At 40.5% G+C, this 15430-nt stretch overlaps 1 protein-coding gene across 1 annotated transcript; it reads left to right on the forward strand.

The window, feature by feature from the left end:
- The first annotated feature begins 8412 nt into the window (after nucleotides 1–8412).
- Nucleotides 8413–13878, forward strand: LOC311516503 (myelin P2 protein-like). The gene is made up of 4 exons (XM_084620639.1): nucleotides 8413–8582; nucleotides 11812–11984; nucleotides 12248–12349; nucleotides 13644–13878. Exons 1-4 carry the CDS (start codon nucleotides 8510–8512, stop codon nucleotides 13692–13694), a joined length of 399 nt encoding a protein of 132 aa, XP_084476765.1. The 5' UTR covers nucleotides 8413–8509; the 3' UTR covers nucleotides 13695–13878.
- The last annotated feature ends 1552 nt before the right edge of the window (nucleotides 13879–15430 follow it).

A 15430-nucleotide genomic window follows, 5' to 3' on the forward strand; every position in this document is an offset into this window, starting at 1 on the left:
CTCTAAACTGAGTGGTCTTCATCCTTCTCAAATTGCTTTTCAACTTAGGGCAAATTAATAATATAGCAGCATATTGGCTTCTAATGCTGTCAGTTCATTATGGCTTCTCCATTTCTTTGTTAACCCTCCAACATCTACCTTGTTCCTTCCCCACTCTATCCCCTCTTTTGTCACAAACTACATCTGAAAGCCTAACTATATACAGCATGAAAGAGCGCCAATATTCTCTGTATCTGTGTAGCACCCAGGTCCAGATCCTCAAAGGTATTTAGGTACCTAACTCTCATTGATTTCCATGAGAGCTAAATACCTTTGAGGATCTGTGCCCCAAAAAATTGGTAGTTTCCCATCTGCCAGCTTCCTGTAGTCTCTTGTCCATTCCGCTTCTGTACTTGAACTAGTGAGCCATTCTCTAAGGTTACAACATTCTGAAGAGACACCAGGTTGGAAATGAGTATTTACCATCAAAGTCCTTCAGTTTAAAAATGAAGCAGTTCACCTAATTTTCAACAAGTCCCATGGTCTATGTACCTAGTACACAAGGTACCTTTGAGTTCCAGTAGGACATTTTCTCCAGCTATTTCATTTCTCATTAATCATTTGCAGATTTATTAATGAGTGACATTGAGAGACACCCATTTCCAGCAGCTATTTTTTACCTTGATATTAATGTCCTCTGCTGTAGCTTCTTCAAACTATTTGCCCAGTTCAAAAGTAATCTCCATATTTTTGAATGTGCTCTTGGTTTAGATTGTCATTGTGACTCTGTCACTGCTGGTGATCTCCTACTAGATTTTTCCCAACTTCCTAGTTTCCTATGGTATGACTAAACCCATTTCTTTGAGTCAGACAAGACACTGGCTCAGATTTTAAACATCATGTGAAAGTCATTGAGGGATGAAAGAAGGAAGAATAGGGTTAGTTTTCTGCTGAAATTTCCTACTTCAGCTCTTCCCCATACACAACTGATGGTGAATATTTAGGCACTTTGGTCTAAGTTTTCAAAACACAGTGATTTTGGGTGTCCTGCTTGAGTGACTTAAAGGGGCCTGATTTTCAGATATAGATGCTCAGCACTTTCTGAAAATAAAGCCCCTTTATTTTGGATACCAAAAAATATCAAGGCATCCAAAAATATTAGTCACTTAAAAAAATTAGCAAAAAGAAAAGGAGTACTTGTGGCACCTTAGAGACTAACCACAAGTTCTCCTTTTCTTTTTGCGAATACAGACTAACATGGCTGTTACTCTGAAACCTGTCATTAAAAATATTAGGCACTGATGTAGAAATTGGGCCTCATTCTGATCTCACTTAAATCTAAAGTAATTCCACTGATGTCAGTAGAGTTCACACCAGTTCAAAAATAGTGTGAAATATGAATCAAGCCTAATGTATTAAATGGTTGACTAAAATATTATCTCCATTATATTTTCCACACACTTTTTTTTGTTGTTCTATGTTTAAAATATCCAAGTTTGCTTGGCAATACTTTTTTCAAATAAAGGCATGCTTCTTACTGCTTATGGCACTGTTATTCTCTAGGATGCAATCCTGGCACCACTGAAATAGCGCAACTTCAGTGGGGGTCTGAGTTTCACCAAGATTTTTTGTTTTTACTATTTTCTCCATTATTCCATGATGAAATGAAGTTAGATTAACTGGATGATATTTGTCCAGATCTTCGTTCTTTCTTTATTCTGTAAAATTTGTAAGCACATTTGCTTCCTTTCAGTTTTCTAATTACATCCTCTTTGAGAAGGAGAATCTGCATTTAGACTTTATTCCTGGACTGTTCGTTCATGGCTCCTGTGCTGTCTATTGTTCGCTGCTACTAATTCACTGAGGTAAATGAATTTCATTCTGATCTTAACCTGACAAAGGGAAATGTACCATCTTTCCCCCACTCACCTGAGCTTGGAATTCCTGTCTCTTTTTAATTTGCTTAGGAGAAAAGGTTTGGGCTTCAAGATATGCTATTTCCACTTGTGATGGTGCTGGTATTTCTTGCTATTCTTCTTTCTAAGCTATAAATCCTTTGCATGAGCTGCTGTTTCTGCATAGGGACACAAGGATGGATGGTAGCAATGTCGACACTGTTTGAGTAGCTTAAGAATGGCTTTTCATCTGTATAATTAATGCACTGTCCTTTCATTCTTAACATTACTGGTACTGCAGTATAACTGCTGTATTCTGACTAAGGGCTTGCACAATGCATTAGTCCGTGCTAGAGGGTGTAAATTCTAGTGTACAATAATGTGTGATGCACTAACTGGCCTGTGTGGACCCTTCTGGTGTGCACTAACCATTCCCTAGTGCACATTAACTTAGTACTGTTTGAAATGGGACTACTCTAGGGGACATTTTGTGCACCTTCAGGGTCCACATGGGCCAGTATATGCTAGTTCACGCTCAAATTCACACTCCTCTAGTGCAGACTAATACTCCATGTAGACAAGCCTTAATTCTCTCTCCTTGCATGTCTTAAGGGCTGATCCTACGAGTTTCTGAGCACATTCAACTCCCAATGACAGCAACAAGCAGTTACCTTATAAAAGCGCCACCCTTTGGATGGGAACATTAAATGGAAAAACTGAAGAATTCCAGTTGACTAACTGTAGTAGGATCCTTGTATAATTCACATGGGGAAGCCTTGTGAAACAACAGAAGAATCTGACTTACCCAAGAAGCTAGGACACTTTTTCTAAGGGGGCTGCCTTTGTTTATACTTTGAAACATATGTGATAAATTAATCTGTGCTTTGGAAAACGGGTCATATGGACAACATCTGCTAAGATTAACATTAATCTTCATTTTGTGGATTTACTCTCATGTTGGCGCTTTTTTACTTTTTAAAAAAAATGTTCTGCTTTTGGTACCTTTCATTCCCCTGTATTTCAGATATTGCTCAACCATTGCAGCACCGGAATCAGGACTGTGCCATAGAGCAGGGCAGAAAATGCTTTTCCTGTCCTGCATGAAGTTTAGTGAGTTCAAAAAAATTCCCATTTCACAGTGGGATAAAACTGAGACCTTTTTGAAAATTTTCACGGATATCAGAGGTGCAACCCTACACTCCCGGTCACTCTTTCTTCTTAAGAAAACTGAAAAGACTGACACTCTTTCTCCCATAATGAATATTTAATTATTTATACAAAGTAGAACAGCTTCAACAGGAGAGCTCGACTCAAAATAGCTAATAGCATTAGTGGTTAGGGCACTCACCTGGGCTGCAAAAGACCTGGGTTAAAATCCCTGTCCCAAATCAGGTAGTGCAGGGACCAGAACCTGGTTCTTCCATGTCTCCTGTGTCCCCAGTGAGCACCACAACTGCTGGACTATTGGCTAGAATGTGGGGAGGGTGTTTCTCTGGCTTTCACAGAAATTCCATCCTAGCCCAGAGTCACTTTCTGACAAAACGTTTGCCAAAACTGGTCCTAGGGTTGCTACCCATCCGGGTTTTACCCAGACTGACTGGTTTTTGGCTTCTGTGTCAGGGTGCCATTGAAAGTTGCCAGGTGTCTGATCAAAAAGGGAACTTGGCAGTGTCCAGTCAGATGTACTGATCAAACGCCAAAAGCCAAGTTACTGCAGGGCTGGGGGAGGCACCTGGTCATTAACCCACACCAGCCCCTACTCAGCCAGGGCCAACCCCTACATGCAGACAGGCTCCTTGTCAGGCTGAAGCAGCTCCTGTCTCAGCCCCAGAGCAGAGGGAACCCAGCTGGTGTTGGGGGAGGGAGGTGGAAATGATCCAGAGAGTAACGGGGGAGGTGGGAGAAGAGTGAGCAATGAGGGTGCAGCCTTGAGGGGGAAGAGGCAGAGGGGCAGGGTTTGGGGGATGAGGCATAGAAGGGGCAGGGCATGGGGGAAGAGGTGGAGCAGGGGCAAGGCCTTGGATGGAAGCGGCAGAGCAGGGGCGAGGCCTTGGGGGGAAGAGGTGGGACGGGTGTGGGGCTTCAGGGGTCCGATTACCAATGATTAGAAAGGTGGCAACCCCAACTGGTCCTCTCATGGGAAAAAGGTTTAACTAATCAGCATTTTGCAACAAAAAACTATTTTATCAAAAAATTCCCAACCAGCTCTACTGGCAGTAATGGAAGCTTAACTACACTAGCTTACTTTTGTCAATATTATGAGATACTTGATGGAATAAAAGTAGATTCTTTACATATACAGTTGTATTTAATAATGTAAGGCCCAATTCTCCCCCTACCCTCATGGTATGTCCCAGAGACCACAGCATGTTATCTACCATTCTTCACATCATTTCCCCACTCAAATAGGATCCCCTTTTCATTGCTCCTGGGTACCACATTTGGCATCTCAATATTAGATAGAAGCCCCAAACTCAAGCTTGAGCTGATATAAATACTGTTTCTTCTTTCCATCATGACAACCTGAGATGCAACCCCACCATCTATATTCCCAATATTCTGCATATCCTTACAGTGTAAGCCTGAGAACCCAATGTACGTAATATAGTCCAGAAGCATGAGCACATTATAATCATGCAAAAAAGACCATCTGATCAGAATTCAGATACTTCAGAAAGAAGACTCATTTCTTCCAAGGAGCAGGTAGTATAGTTCCCTCCCCACTAAGGAGCATTTGGGAAGGTAAGGGGCAAAATATGAGTGATGTTGATGCTGTTACTCCTTTGGACCCAAGCTGCTGGTCAAAGTTCAGGGCCCTATAGGTTGTTTCCAGTAGAAAGAGAAATTGATAGAGCCCGGTATTTTCTTTGATGCAATCTTGTTTATTTACAAAGATTATACATAATGTCCTGTTTCCTGCACTCAGTAGGACTCAAACAGCAGTAGATAGCTACTTTGTGCACTATTTCAAACCTGCCTTTCCAGACAGCATTCTGTGTCCCAAAAGCTTTTTGTCAGGACCTCATTACCATCACTTCTGCTACGTCTGTCTACCTAGCTTGTGCCTTCTCTCTCTCTGTGTCCGCGCCACCCTCACCCCCAAACACACGTACACCAATGAAAGCCCTAGTCCCAGCATTTGAAAACCCGTGGGCCACATCATTTATTTTCTACTCAAGCTTTTTTCACGTGCTTTTGTTTGGTACTTCTGAGATTGTTTCAGCCATTTCTTTACACTTATCCTGAAAGAAAAGCAATGGATACGCCCAACCCATAACAACAAGGTTTAACCCAACTCACAACAATACGTTCACTTTAGTGTTCCAGAATTTTTGGTATTTCTTTGAACTACAGAGATCTACACTCCTGCCTTTCAAACGTGTTTGTTAACTGCAACACTGTAGTTATAAAATGAATGGTCCTTTTTAGAAGCTGAACTTTATATGCCTGCAAATACAAGGACATTGATGGGTTCTATGTCATGCAACTTAGATAATGGAACTCTAAAACAGGGGTTCTCAAATCACCACTTAATGGTCTCATCTCATCTCATGGTCATTATATTATGAACCACCTCTCTTCTCCACTTGTCCACTAGTAATGGGGGAGGGAAAAACAGCAGGTGTGGGGGTTTGGTCTTAATAGTGTGATGAAAAAAGCATTTCACAGTTTGTGATGAGAACTCCAAGTGGAAGGGTAAAAGACAGAGCAGAATAAAGAAATACATGTTTAAAAGATCAAATAGACATGTCATTTTGAAGGTGACTCATGAGAGAAAGGTGGTTCAGTAGTTTAATTACTGAGTGTTCTGCCTCCAGCTCTTCTCTGTCTAAAAGACTCGTGGACTTTAAGGCCAGAGGGGACTATCATGGTAATCTAATCTGACCTCCTTCACATTGCAGGCCACAGAACCTCACCCACCTACTTATGTAATAAATCCATACTCTCTGGTTGAGTTACTGAAGTCCCCAAATCTTGATTTATAAGCTTCAAGTTACAGACAATCCACCATTTACTTTAGTTCACTCCAGCAAGTGATCCATGCCCCACACTGAGAGGAAGGCAAAAAAAAAAAAAACCAGGGTCTCCACCAATCTTACCTGGGGAAAGATTGCTTCCCAACCAGAAATATGGTGATCAGTTAGACCCTGTGCATGTGCGTGAAACCCACCAGCCAGACAGCTGGGAAAGAATTCTCAATGGTAACTCAGAGCCCTCCCCATCTAGTGTCCTATCTCTGCCCAGTGGAGATATTTGCTATTAGCAGTCACAGATGGGCCATTGCCATTGTAGACAATCTCATCATACCTTCCCCTCCATAAACTTATCAAACTCAGCCTTAAAAACCAGTTAGGTATTTTTGTCTCCACTAGTCCCCTGAAGGCTGTTCCAGAACTTCACTCCTCTGATGGTTAAAAACCTTCATCTAATTTCAAGCCTAAACTTATTGATGGCCAGTTTATATCCACTTGTTCTTGTGCCAACATTTTCCTTAACTTAAATAATTTCTTTCCCTCGCTGGGGGACAGACAGCAATCATATCAATTTACAGACAGCAATCATATCTCCTTTGTTAGGGTAAACAAGTCAAGCTCCTTAAGTCTCCTCTTGTAAGGTAGATTCTCCATTCCTCTTATCATCCAAGTAGCCCTTCTCTGTACCTATTCTAGTTTGAATTCATCTTTCTTAAACATGGGAGACTAGAATTGCACACAGTATGCCACATGAGGTCTAACCAGTGCCTTGCATAATGGTAATAACACTTCCTTATCTCTGCTGGAAATATCTCACTTGATGCACCCTAGGATTGCACTAGCCTTTTTCATGGCTGCATCACATTGGCGGCTCATAGTTTTCCTGTAATCAACCAATACACCCTGGTCTTTCTCCGCCTCTGTCATTTCCAACTTATACGATCCCCTCTTATATCAAAAATTTTTGTTGTTAGTGCCTAAATGCATGACTTTGCACTATTACATTTCATCCCATTTCTATCATTCCAGTTTTCAAGGTCATGTGTGATATTCCAGTTCTCCTCCGTCCTGGCAATACCTCCCAACTTTGTGTCATCCACAGATTTTATTAGCACACTCCCACCTTTTGTGCCAAGCTCATTAATAAAAGTGTTAAATAAGACTGGTCCCAAGACCAATCCTTGAGGAACAACACTAGTAACCTCCCTGCAGCTTGACAGTTCACTTTTCAGCATGACACACTGTATTCTCCCCTTTAACCAGTTCCTTACCCAATTTTTGATTCTAGTATTAATCCTATTTTCCATGTGGAACTGTACAAAATGCTTTACTGAAATCCAGATAGATTAGATCTACTGCATTTCCTTTATTTAGAAAATCAGTTATCTTCTCAAAGAAAGAAATCAGGTTGGTCTGGCACAATATATCTTTTGGAAAACCGTGTTGTATTTTATCCCAATTACCCCTATGTCCTTACTACCCTCACTTTTAAAATCTATTTTAACACCTTGCATACAATTGAGGTCAAACTAATGGGCCCATAGTTTCCCAGATCACCTTTTTTTCTCCTTTCTTAAATATAGGTACTATATTTACAATTTTCCAGTCAGAGAGTATGACCCCTGAGTTTAAGAGTCATTAAAAATCCTTGCTATTGGGCTAGCAATGTCACATGCCTGTTCCTTTATGTTCTACTGAATGGAGATTATTCAGGTCCCCCGATTTGGTCCTATTCATTTGAGTTTGGCTTCGACCTCAGAGATGGTAATTTCTACTTCCATATACCTGTTCCCATTAGCTGCCCTGCCACTGCTCCCAATGCCTCATTACCCTCATTAAAAACTGAGGCAAAGTATTTGTTTAGGTGTTGGGCCGTACCTAGATTATCTTTAATCTTTACCCCATCCTCAGTGTTATCACTTTTCCCCTATGCTTTCTGACCTGCAAGAGGTAGCTTTCCTTGCTGACCCATCCCATCTTCCATTCCTTGCAGGCTTTCTATTTTCTCTTAATAACCCTATTTGAGATGCTTGTCATCCAGCTTGGTCTGCAACCCTTCCCTATGAATTTTTTCCCCTGGCTTGGGATGCAGGTTTCAGCTAGCTTCTGCAACTTTGACAAAGTAATTCCAAGCCTCCCCCACGTTCAGATCCTTGTGAGATGACCCACTGTGTGGCTTTAGCTTAATTCACTGGCACCAGGGTGACAATAGCAGTGATGATGGTGGCAGAGGAAGATGTGGTGGTGTTGGGAGGAAGGCAGCATTAATGTTCACAGTAGGGTGGTGCCGTGCTTGGCATCATGATTTGTCTCAGATACTACAGCAGCATCACTGAAATGTTCTCCTGGCACTGCAACAGCAACCTCATGTGCTGGCCCCCACGCCCCCCTGATTATTCTGCTTTATTCAGTGGAGGAAGCAGTGGCAGGCACAACACTGAGTCTTGGTACTAACACAAGTGGCTTTGGACAAGGTGTGCATTGTCTTGCCCCTGATGTTGTTTCTCCTGGTTGGTCAGTCTTGAGAATTACAAGTTCAGGGCATCTTTATAAAGAAGCTATTGAGGCATGCACAGCTCACACAGTCCTTTTGCCACCCACCAAGAGCTGCTGCTGTCATTGCCTTTCTCCTGAGGAACACTGCCTCACAAAGCCAATATAATGTGCAACCGGTTTGTGGGAACCTGGAAGCTTGTCTCCAGTGAAAAATTTGATGATTATATGAAAGAATTGGGTGAGAAATGCTATTTTTATAATCTTTGTTTGGAAATGTCTCTTCTTCTTCTATTTGCTCCTGGAAAATGTCTTCTTCCCATGCCTGGGGACTCTTCACTCTGGTTATATCTGTGGTGTAGTTCTTTATTTTTTTCCCTCTCTCTCTTCAATTTCAGCATCTTAAAATGAAAAGCAGAAATCTCTGGTTTGTTATAATAAATTTACTAACTACCTGATCTGCATCTCTTATTCCCATTTAATGAGAAATGGGGGGAAAACATATTTTTTGTCCTTCTTGCATACACTGTTAAACTTAGAACTTACAATCACTTACTGTATTCCATCAACTTGTGATGGTGCTGCTGTCTCCTGACACTGAGCTTCCTGGGGTCTAAATCCATGAATGAATTAATCTGTTACTGAGCAATTCTGGGAATGAAACAAATTAGGCATTCTTTTTTTAGTTTAATACTGGCTTCATCATTTTATAATGATTGCACTAGCGGTCACTCTCAACATTACTGTTGTTATTGCTGAGACCTTAATTCCCTTTACTTTAAAGGTTAAAGAGAGTAGCAGAATAATTCCAATTGACTAACTACAAGCAATTTTGGGTATAAATTCTGCTAGGGAGGTTTTTGGGAAGATACCAGGTCTTAAGAAAATTATTTCAGCATTGAATATTTGCAGTGACTAATGTTGTACTTTACAAATACTTTGATCTCACTATACCTAGTACCTTTCATTGAATTTAGCACATCATAGAATTTACAAAGATGGTAACTATTATTATCCACATTTTACATTTAAGAAACCAAGATGCAGCAAGTCAGAGGCAGAATGAAGAATAAAAATCTCAGACTATTGCTCTAACTAGTTGACCAGAATGTGGGCTGTGTGGTATAGTGAACCTTGTAAAAAGAACCTTGTAGATGGCAGTTGTATTTGTAGCTTTTTGCTCCCATTTACTTTTATATTTGAATTTTTCTCTATTTGACATGTTTACTTTTCACTGATGTTTAGTTTCAGAGTAGCAGCCGTGTTAGTCTGTATCCGCAAAAAGAAAAGGAGGACTTGTGGCACCTTAGAGACTAACAAATTTATTTGAGCATAAGCTTTCGTGAGCTACAGCTCACTTCATTGGATGCATTCAGTGGACAATACAGTGGGAAGATTTATATACATAGAGACCATGAAACACTGGGTGTTACCATACACACTGTAATGAGAGTGATCACTTAAGGTGAGCTATTACCAGCAGGAGAGCGGGGGGAGGAGGGGGAACTTTTTGTAGTGATAATCAAGGTGGGCCATTTCCAGCAGTTGACAAGAACAAGAACATCTGAGGGCTATCACCAGCAGGAGAGTGAATTTGTGTGGGGGGGGTGGAGGGTGAGAAAACCTGGATTTGTGCTGGAAATGGCCCACCTGATGATCACTTTAGATAAGCTATTACCAGCAGGACAGTGGGGTGGGAGGAGGTATTGGTTCATATTCTCTCTGTATATATAAAGTCTGCTGCAGTTTCCACAATATGCATCTGATGAAGTGAGCTGTAGCTCACGAAAGCTTATGCTCTAATAAATTGGTTAGTCTCTAAGGTGCCACAAGTCCTCCTTTTCTTTTTGCGAATACAAACTAACACGGCTGTTACTCTGAAATCTGAGGAACAGTGTGGGGTACAGGGCGGGGGGAGGGGGGAAGCTCACCTTAAGTGATCACTCTCGTTACAGTGTGTATGGTAACACCCATTGTTTCATGTTCTCTATGTATATAAATCTCCCCACTGTATTTTCCACTGAATGCATCTGATGAAGTGAGCTGTAGCTCACAAAAGCTAATGCTCAAATAAATTGGTTAGTCTCTAACGTGCCACAAGTACTCCTTTTCTTTTTACTGATGTTTAGATATTCCAGAGACACTTAAATGTTGTAACTACCCTTCCATAACAGAGAATACTAACTAAGAGTACCCCAATTAGTCTCTTGTATATTTTATGTTGTGAAGTACAAACAGAAATGTGCTAGATTCTAGATACTTTGATTCTCTACTACAGCTGGTTGAAAAAATTGAATTTTGAAATGTTTTGACTAGTAAAAGACAAGGGGAAAATGTTTCAAAAATATTTCTGTGAAAAACGTTTGCCACCAGCTCTATTCTCTACATAGGTGCAGTGCAGATTAAAGCTGCCTGTGTTCCTGCCTACCTGAAAATACATAATTCTTGTGTAGTCAGTATATCCTGGTTTCTAACTAGACAGTTATCTGAATTCCTTTTATCTGAAAATCCTAGTTTTCAGAATCCACAATGTGTCCCCAAGTAGCCCTATGTGAATTAGTCACCTGCTAATAACTTCTAAATTAGCCTCTGAGAGCCTCTTAGGGCAGGTCTACACTACATCTGGGATCGACGCTTTGAGATCGATCCACCAGCAGTCGTTTTAGTGGGTCTACTGAAGACCCACCAAATCAACAGCAGATCACGCTCCAGTCAATCCCTGTACTCTACCCCCAACAAGAAGAGTAAGGTAAGTCGACGGGAGAGTTTCTCCTGTCAACCCCCCGCGGTGTATACCCTGCGGTAACTCAACCTAAGGTAAAGCTCGACTCCAGCTACGTGAATAACGTGAAATACGTGAGTTGCATAGCATAGGTTGACTTACGGCAGTAGTGTAGACATAGCTTTAGTGCTAATCAATGACTTTGTATTTTTGCAGTGGTTTTGAGAGGTTACCTGCAGTTACTGAGACCAAATCCAGTTTCAGCAGCAACAGCAGCTTGGAAAGACTAATTAAATTATGTTTAATTTGAATTAATCAGTATTAAGTTATGTACACAATGATTCTAATACCACTCAGTAAAGTTGTTCAAGTTGTTTTTTTTACTCTTTTATAAAGTACAAATTATTAAGCAAACATCAGCATTACACTCTTCATTCCCCATATCTCTCTATCAGTGTAACTGCAGCTCAGAATAGCACTTCCGTTTATCTCAATGCCCAGCTATCCAAAACTGTCAGAAGTCCCCCAGCCCATTCAGATAAACAGAAGTGTACTGTACATACACTGGACTGGGGAATGCCTCAGCCTATGAAATGCAGTTTTATATGTTGCCTCTGAATCTGAGGAATTAGTGTCACATTCCAAACTGTGGTATCTGTTTAAAAGGAAATTGCTCTGATGCTCTGTAAAGTGATAAAGAATTTCTTCCTTCATAGAGTATAATGGTATTTTTATGTCTGATTTGCAGGAGTGGGCTTAACCACCAGGAAACTAGGTGGCCTGGCCAGGCCCAATGTGATCATCAGAATGAAAGGGGATGTGATAACCATCAGAGCTGAAAGCACCTTCAAAAACACAGAGATTTCCTTCAAATTGGGCCAAGTGTTTGATGAAACCACAGCAGATGACAGGAAAACCAAGGTGAGGATAATGATTTCCTTCAGAGGGTTTCTGATCTGCTGGATGACAAATGGGAGGATTTTTTTATCCTTAAAAGCATAAATCTGCAAACCATCAGTGAAAAGGACCATAAGAGGAGCAAATGTTGTGTATAAAACGAATGTTGCTGAGTGGGCTGTGTGCCGAGAATGTGGAATTTGCTCAATGTTAAGTGAATTGTCTCTTTAATATGCAAGGCTCTGGGGAAATAGTCACATTTTGACTCATTCTTTGGGTCTTTGCAGAGTGTCGTAACCTTAGAAAAAGGGTCGCTGGTTCAAGTGCAGAAGTGGAATGGCAAAGAGACCACAATAAGGAGAAAATTGGTAGATGGGAAAATGGTGGTGGTAAGTGACTAGACCATCCCTAACCATTAATCACTGAATGCTGCAATGATGTAGGCAACAGCTTAATAGTTTAAATCTAATTATACTGTCAATTTTCACCTTCTTTTTGGTTTCACTTACGACAGAAATAGTGAGAGAGTGGGTCAAGAAATGACTTTAGGAAGCAAGTGGGAATGAAGTAAACATTATATTCCACTCACACCTAAAAAACCCTCTATATTAAGGTGAAGTTAAAGATAAGACTGATTCATAGATTTGTAGATGTTAGAGCTCGAGGGGACCATTGTGAACATCTATTCTAACCTCCTGCATAACACAAGCCAGAGGCTTCCCGGAATTAATTCTTGTTCAAGTCCAACAGCTATGACAGAACTAGAGCAGATCTTTTAGAAAAACATCCAGTCTTGATTTAAAAATTTGCCATTATGAAGAATCCACCACAACCTTTGATAAGTTGTTCAGTAGTTAATTGCCCCTGCGCTGGTAAAAATGTGTGCTTTATTCATACTCTAAATGTATCTAATTTCAACTTTCAGCCATTGGATCTTGTTATACCTTTGTCTGTAGACTGAAGAGCCCGCTATTATCGAATTTCTGTTCCCCATGTAGGTACTTAAAGACTCTGATCAAAGCACCCTTAACCTTTTCTTTGATAAAGTAAATAGACTGAGCTCCTTGAGTCTCACTAGAAGGCATGTTTTCCAATCCTTTAATAAGAGGGGTATGAGGGAACAGCAAGGGGTAGAAAGTGCTATATACAGCCATCCCCGCCCACAGTCTTAGGAAGCTCCTTTGGTTTATTTGCAACTTATGAATTTTAGGTGGTTCATCAGTCTCCTTGCAACGAAAAGTTCATTTTTCCATTGACAGTCCATGTTTGTAATCTAGTTACACTTTGAACTCACTACAAGGAAGCAGGGACTTCTTTTTAAAATGAAAGCAGTCATGTGAATTTCTATATTAAGTTACAAGAGCTGATATTGTTGTCATTGCAATAATACTCATGAAGGCAACATGTGTTCTTGGAAGAAATTTGAAATCTGTGACTAGCTACCACGTCATGTCTAATTTTATGAAGTATGGTTTTCTTTAAGCACTCTTTTGAAAGTTTATGCTGTTGAAGTAGAATCCTTTCCCACTTGGAGGATAAAAAATAATTTTGCTGTTTGGGGATCTATATAAATTAATGAAATAATATATAGGAAATATTTCTATTGACTTCCTTGGTCTTTGGATTAGATGCTTATGCACTGTCATTCAGAAGTTTCTATTAACCCTTCTTTTTTTGTCTTAGGAATGTGATATGAAGGGTGTTGTCTGCACTCGAATCTATGAGAGAGTGTGAGGAAATCCCATCTCTACACGGGACTAGAAGTGGCTCTGGAAACCCAGTTCAATGAACAAAGCTCTATCTATTATGCACCTTTTTTTCTTATTTCCTTTATCAGGAAAACAACTAAATTATCAAATGATATTTCAAAGCCGTAGTGTAACTAATCCAAAGTATCGTGGTGTTTAAATAAAAGCTTCCGGACATGTGAAATGTAGCTTTTGTCTGTCTTGTAGAATTGTTTTGATTTCCTTTATTGGGAATTGCACGCCTTTCCTTAGACTCATAGATATTAAGGTCAGAAGGGACCATTATGATCATCTAGTCTGACCTCCTGCACAATGCAGGCCACAGAAGCTCACCCTCTCACTTCTGCAATAAACCTCTCACCTATGTCTGAGCTATTGAAGTCCTCAAATCATGGTTTAAAGACTTCAAGGTGCAGAGAATCCTCCAGCAGATGACCCGTACCCCATGCTACAGAGGAAGGCGAAAAACCCCCAGGGCCTCTTCCAATCTGCCCTGGAGGAAAATTCCTTCCCGACCCCAAATATGGCGATCAGCTGAACCCTGAGCATGTGGGCAAGATTCACCAGCCAGATACCCAGGAAAGAATTCTCTGTAGTAACTCAGATCCCACCCCATCTAACATCCCATCAAAAGCCATTGGGCCTATTTACCATGAATAGTTAAAGATCAGTTAATTGCCAAAATCATGTTATCCCATCATAGCATCTCCTCCATAAACTAATGGAGTTTAATCTTGAAGCCAGATAGGTCTTTTGCCCCCACTGCTTAGGGATGATGTACTGCGTAGAAGATATGAATCTACTTTCCTTGATGTATGGATGAACAAGACTGTTTCTGTTTGAAATGTTACAGTACAGACTGCAAGGCACTATCTTTCTTTGGAGGTGTTAAGACACTTTTACTGAAAGCATCCTATCTAGAATAATCCTTATTTCATGGCTTTGATATTACAGTTTCTCAAATAGAAAAGGAGTACTTGTGGCACCTTAGAGACTAACCAATTTATTTGAGCATGAGCTTTCGTGAGCTACAGCTCACTTCATCGGATGCATACCGTGGAAACTGCAGCAGACTTTATATATACACAGAGAATATGAAACAATACCTCCTCCCACCCCACTGTCCTGCTGGTTTTCTCAAATGGTTTTACTATTGAACAGTACACATCAGGATATCATCCTTACCCTGCAAAACTCATAAGGCTCTCCACACAATGTATAGTGATTGTGCTTGCAGAAGAAATTGCAGTACATCAGTATTACCACATTATTACTTCACTCTGAAATTCTAATCTGATCGCACAAGTTTATACCTTTAAATGTGATGTTTTTGCCATCTTGGCTCTTATTCCCAAAAACACTTCCTGGAGAAAAAACAGCATGTGTCTCATTCAGTATTTCTATCTGGGAAGGAATAGATTCTCTAATGTCAAATGTTTCTTTCACTGTGAAATGAAATGTGAAGTGCTGTCTTGAATCCATTCTTGAAATCCCAGATCGACAAGCACTCGACCTTTAAAGGTGCTGAGCATTCGGGCTCAGATCCAACAAAGCACTTAAGCCTGTGCTTAACATTAGGCACAAGTGATCCCTGTGACTTCAATGAAATTACTCACATACTTAAAGTTAAGCATGTGTTTAAATGCACATTGTGCTCTGCACCTTGAAGGATCGAGCGCCACAAGAGAATACTTTCAGACTTTAACTGCACATATATTTTGA

Source organism: Lepidochelys olivacea, assembly GCF_965140295.1.
Source record: "Lepidochelys olivacea isolate rLepOli2 genome assembly, chromosome: 2".
NCBI lineage: Eukaryota > Metazoa > Chordata > Testudines > Cheloniidae > Lepidochelys > Lepidochelys olivacea.

What these genes read in the sequence shown, in the direction of transcription:
- LOC311516503 (XM_084620639.1), top strand. Translation starts at nt 8,510, where the DNA reads ATGTGCAACCGGTTTGTGGGAACCTGGAAGCTTGTCTCCAGTGAAAAA. An exon ending in TGATTATATGAAAGAATTGG is followed by an intron (nt 8,583 to 11,811) that starts GTGAGAAATGCT and finishes TCTGATTTGCAG; the next exon opens with GAGTGGGCTTAACCACCAGG. An exon ending in TAGATGGGAAAATGGTGGTG is followed by an intron (nt 12,350 to 13,643) that starts GTAAGTGACTAG and finishes TTTTTGTCTTAG; the next exon opens with GAATGTGATATGAAGGGTGT.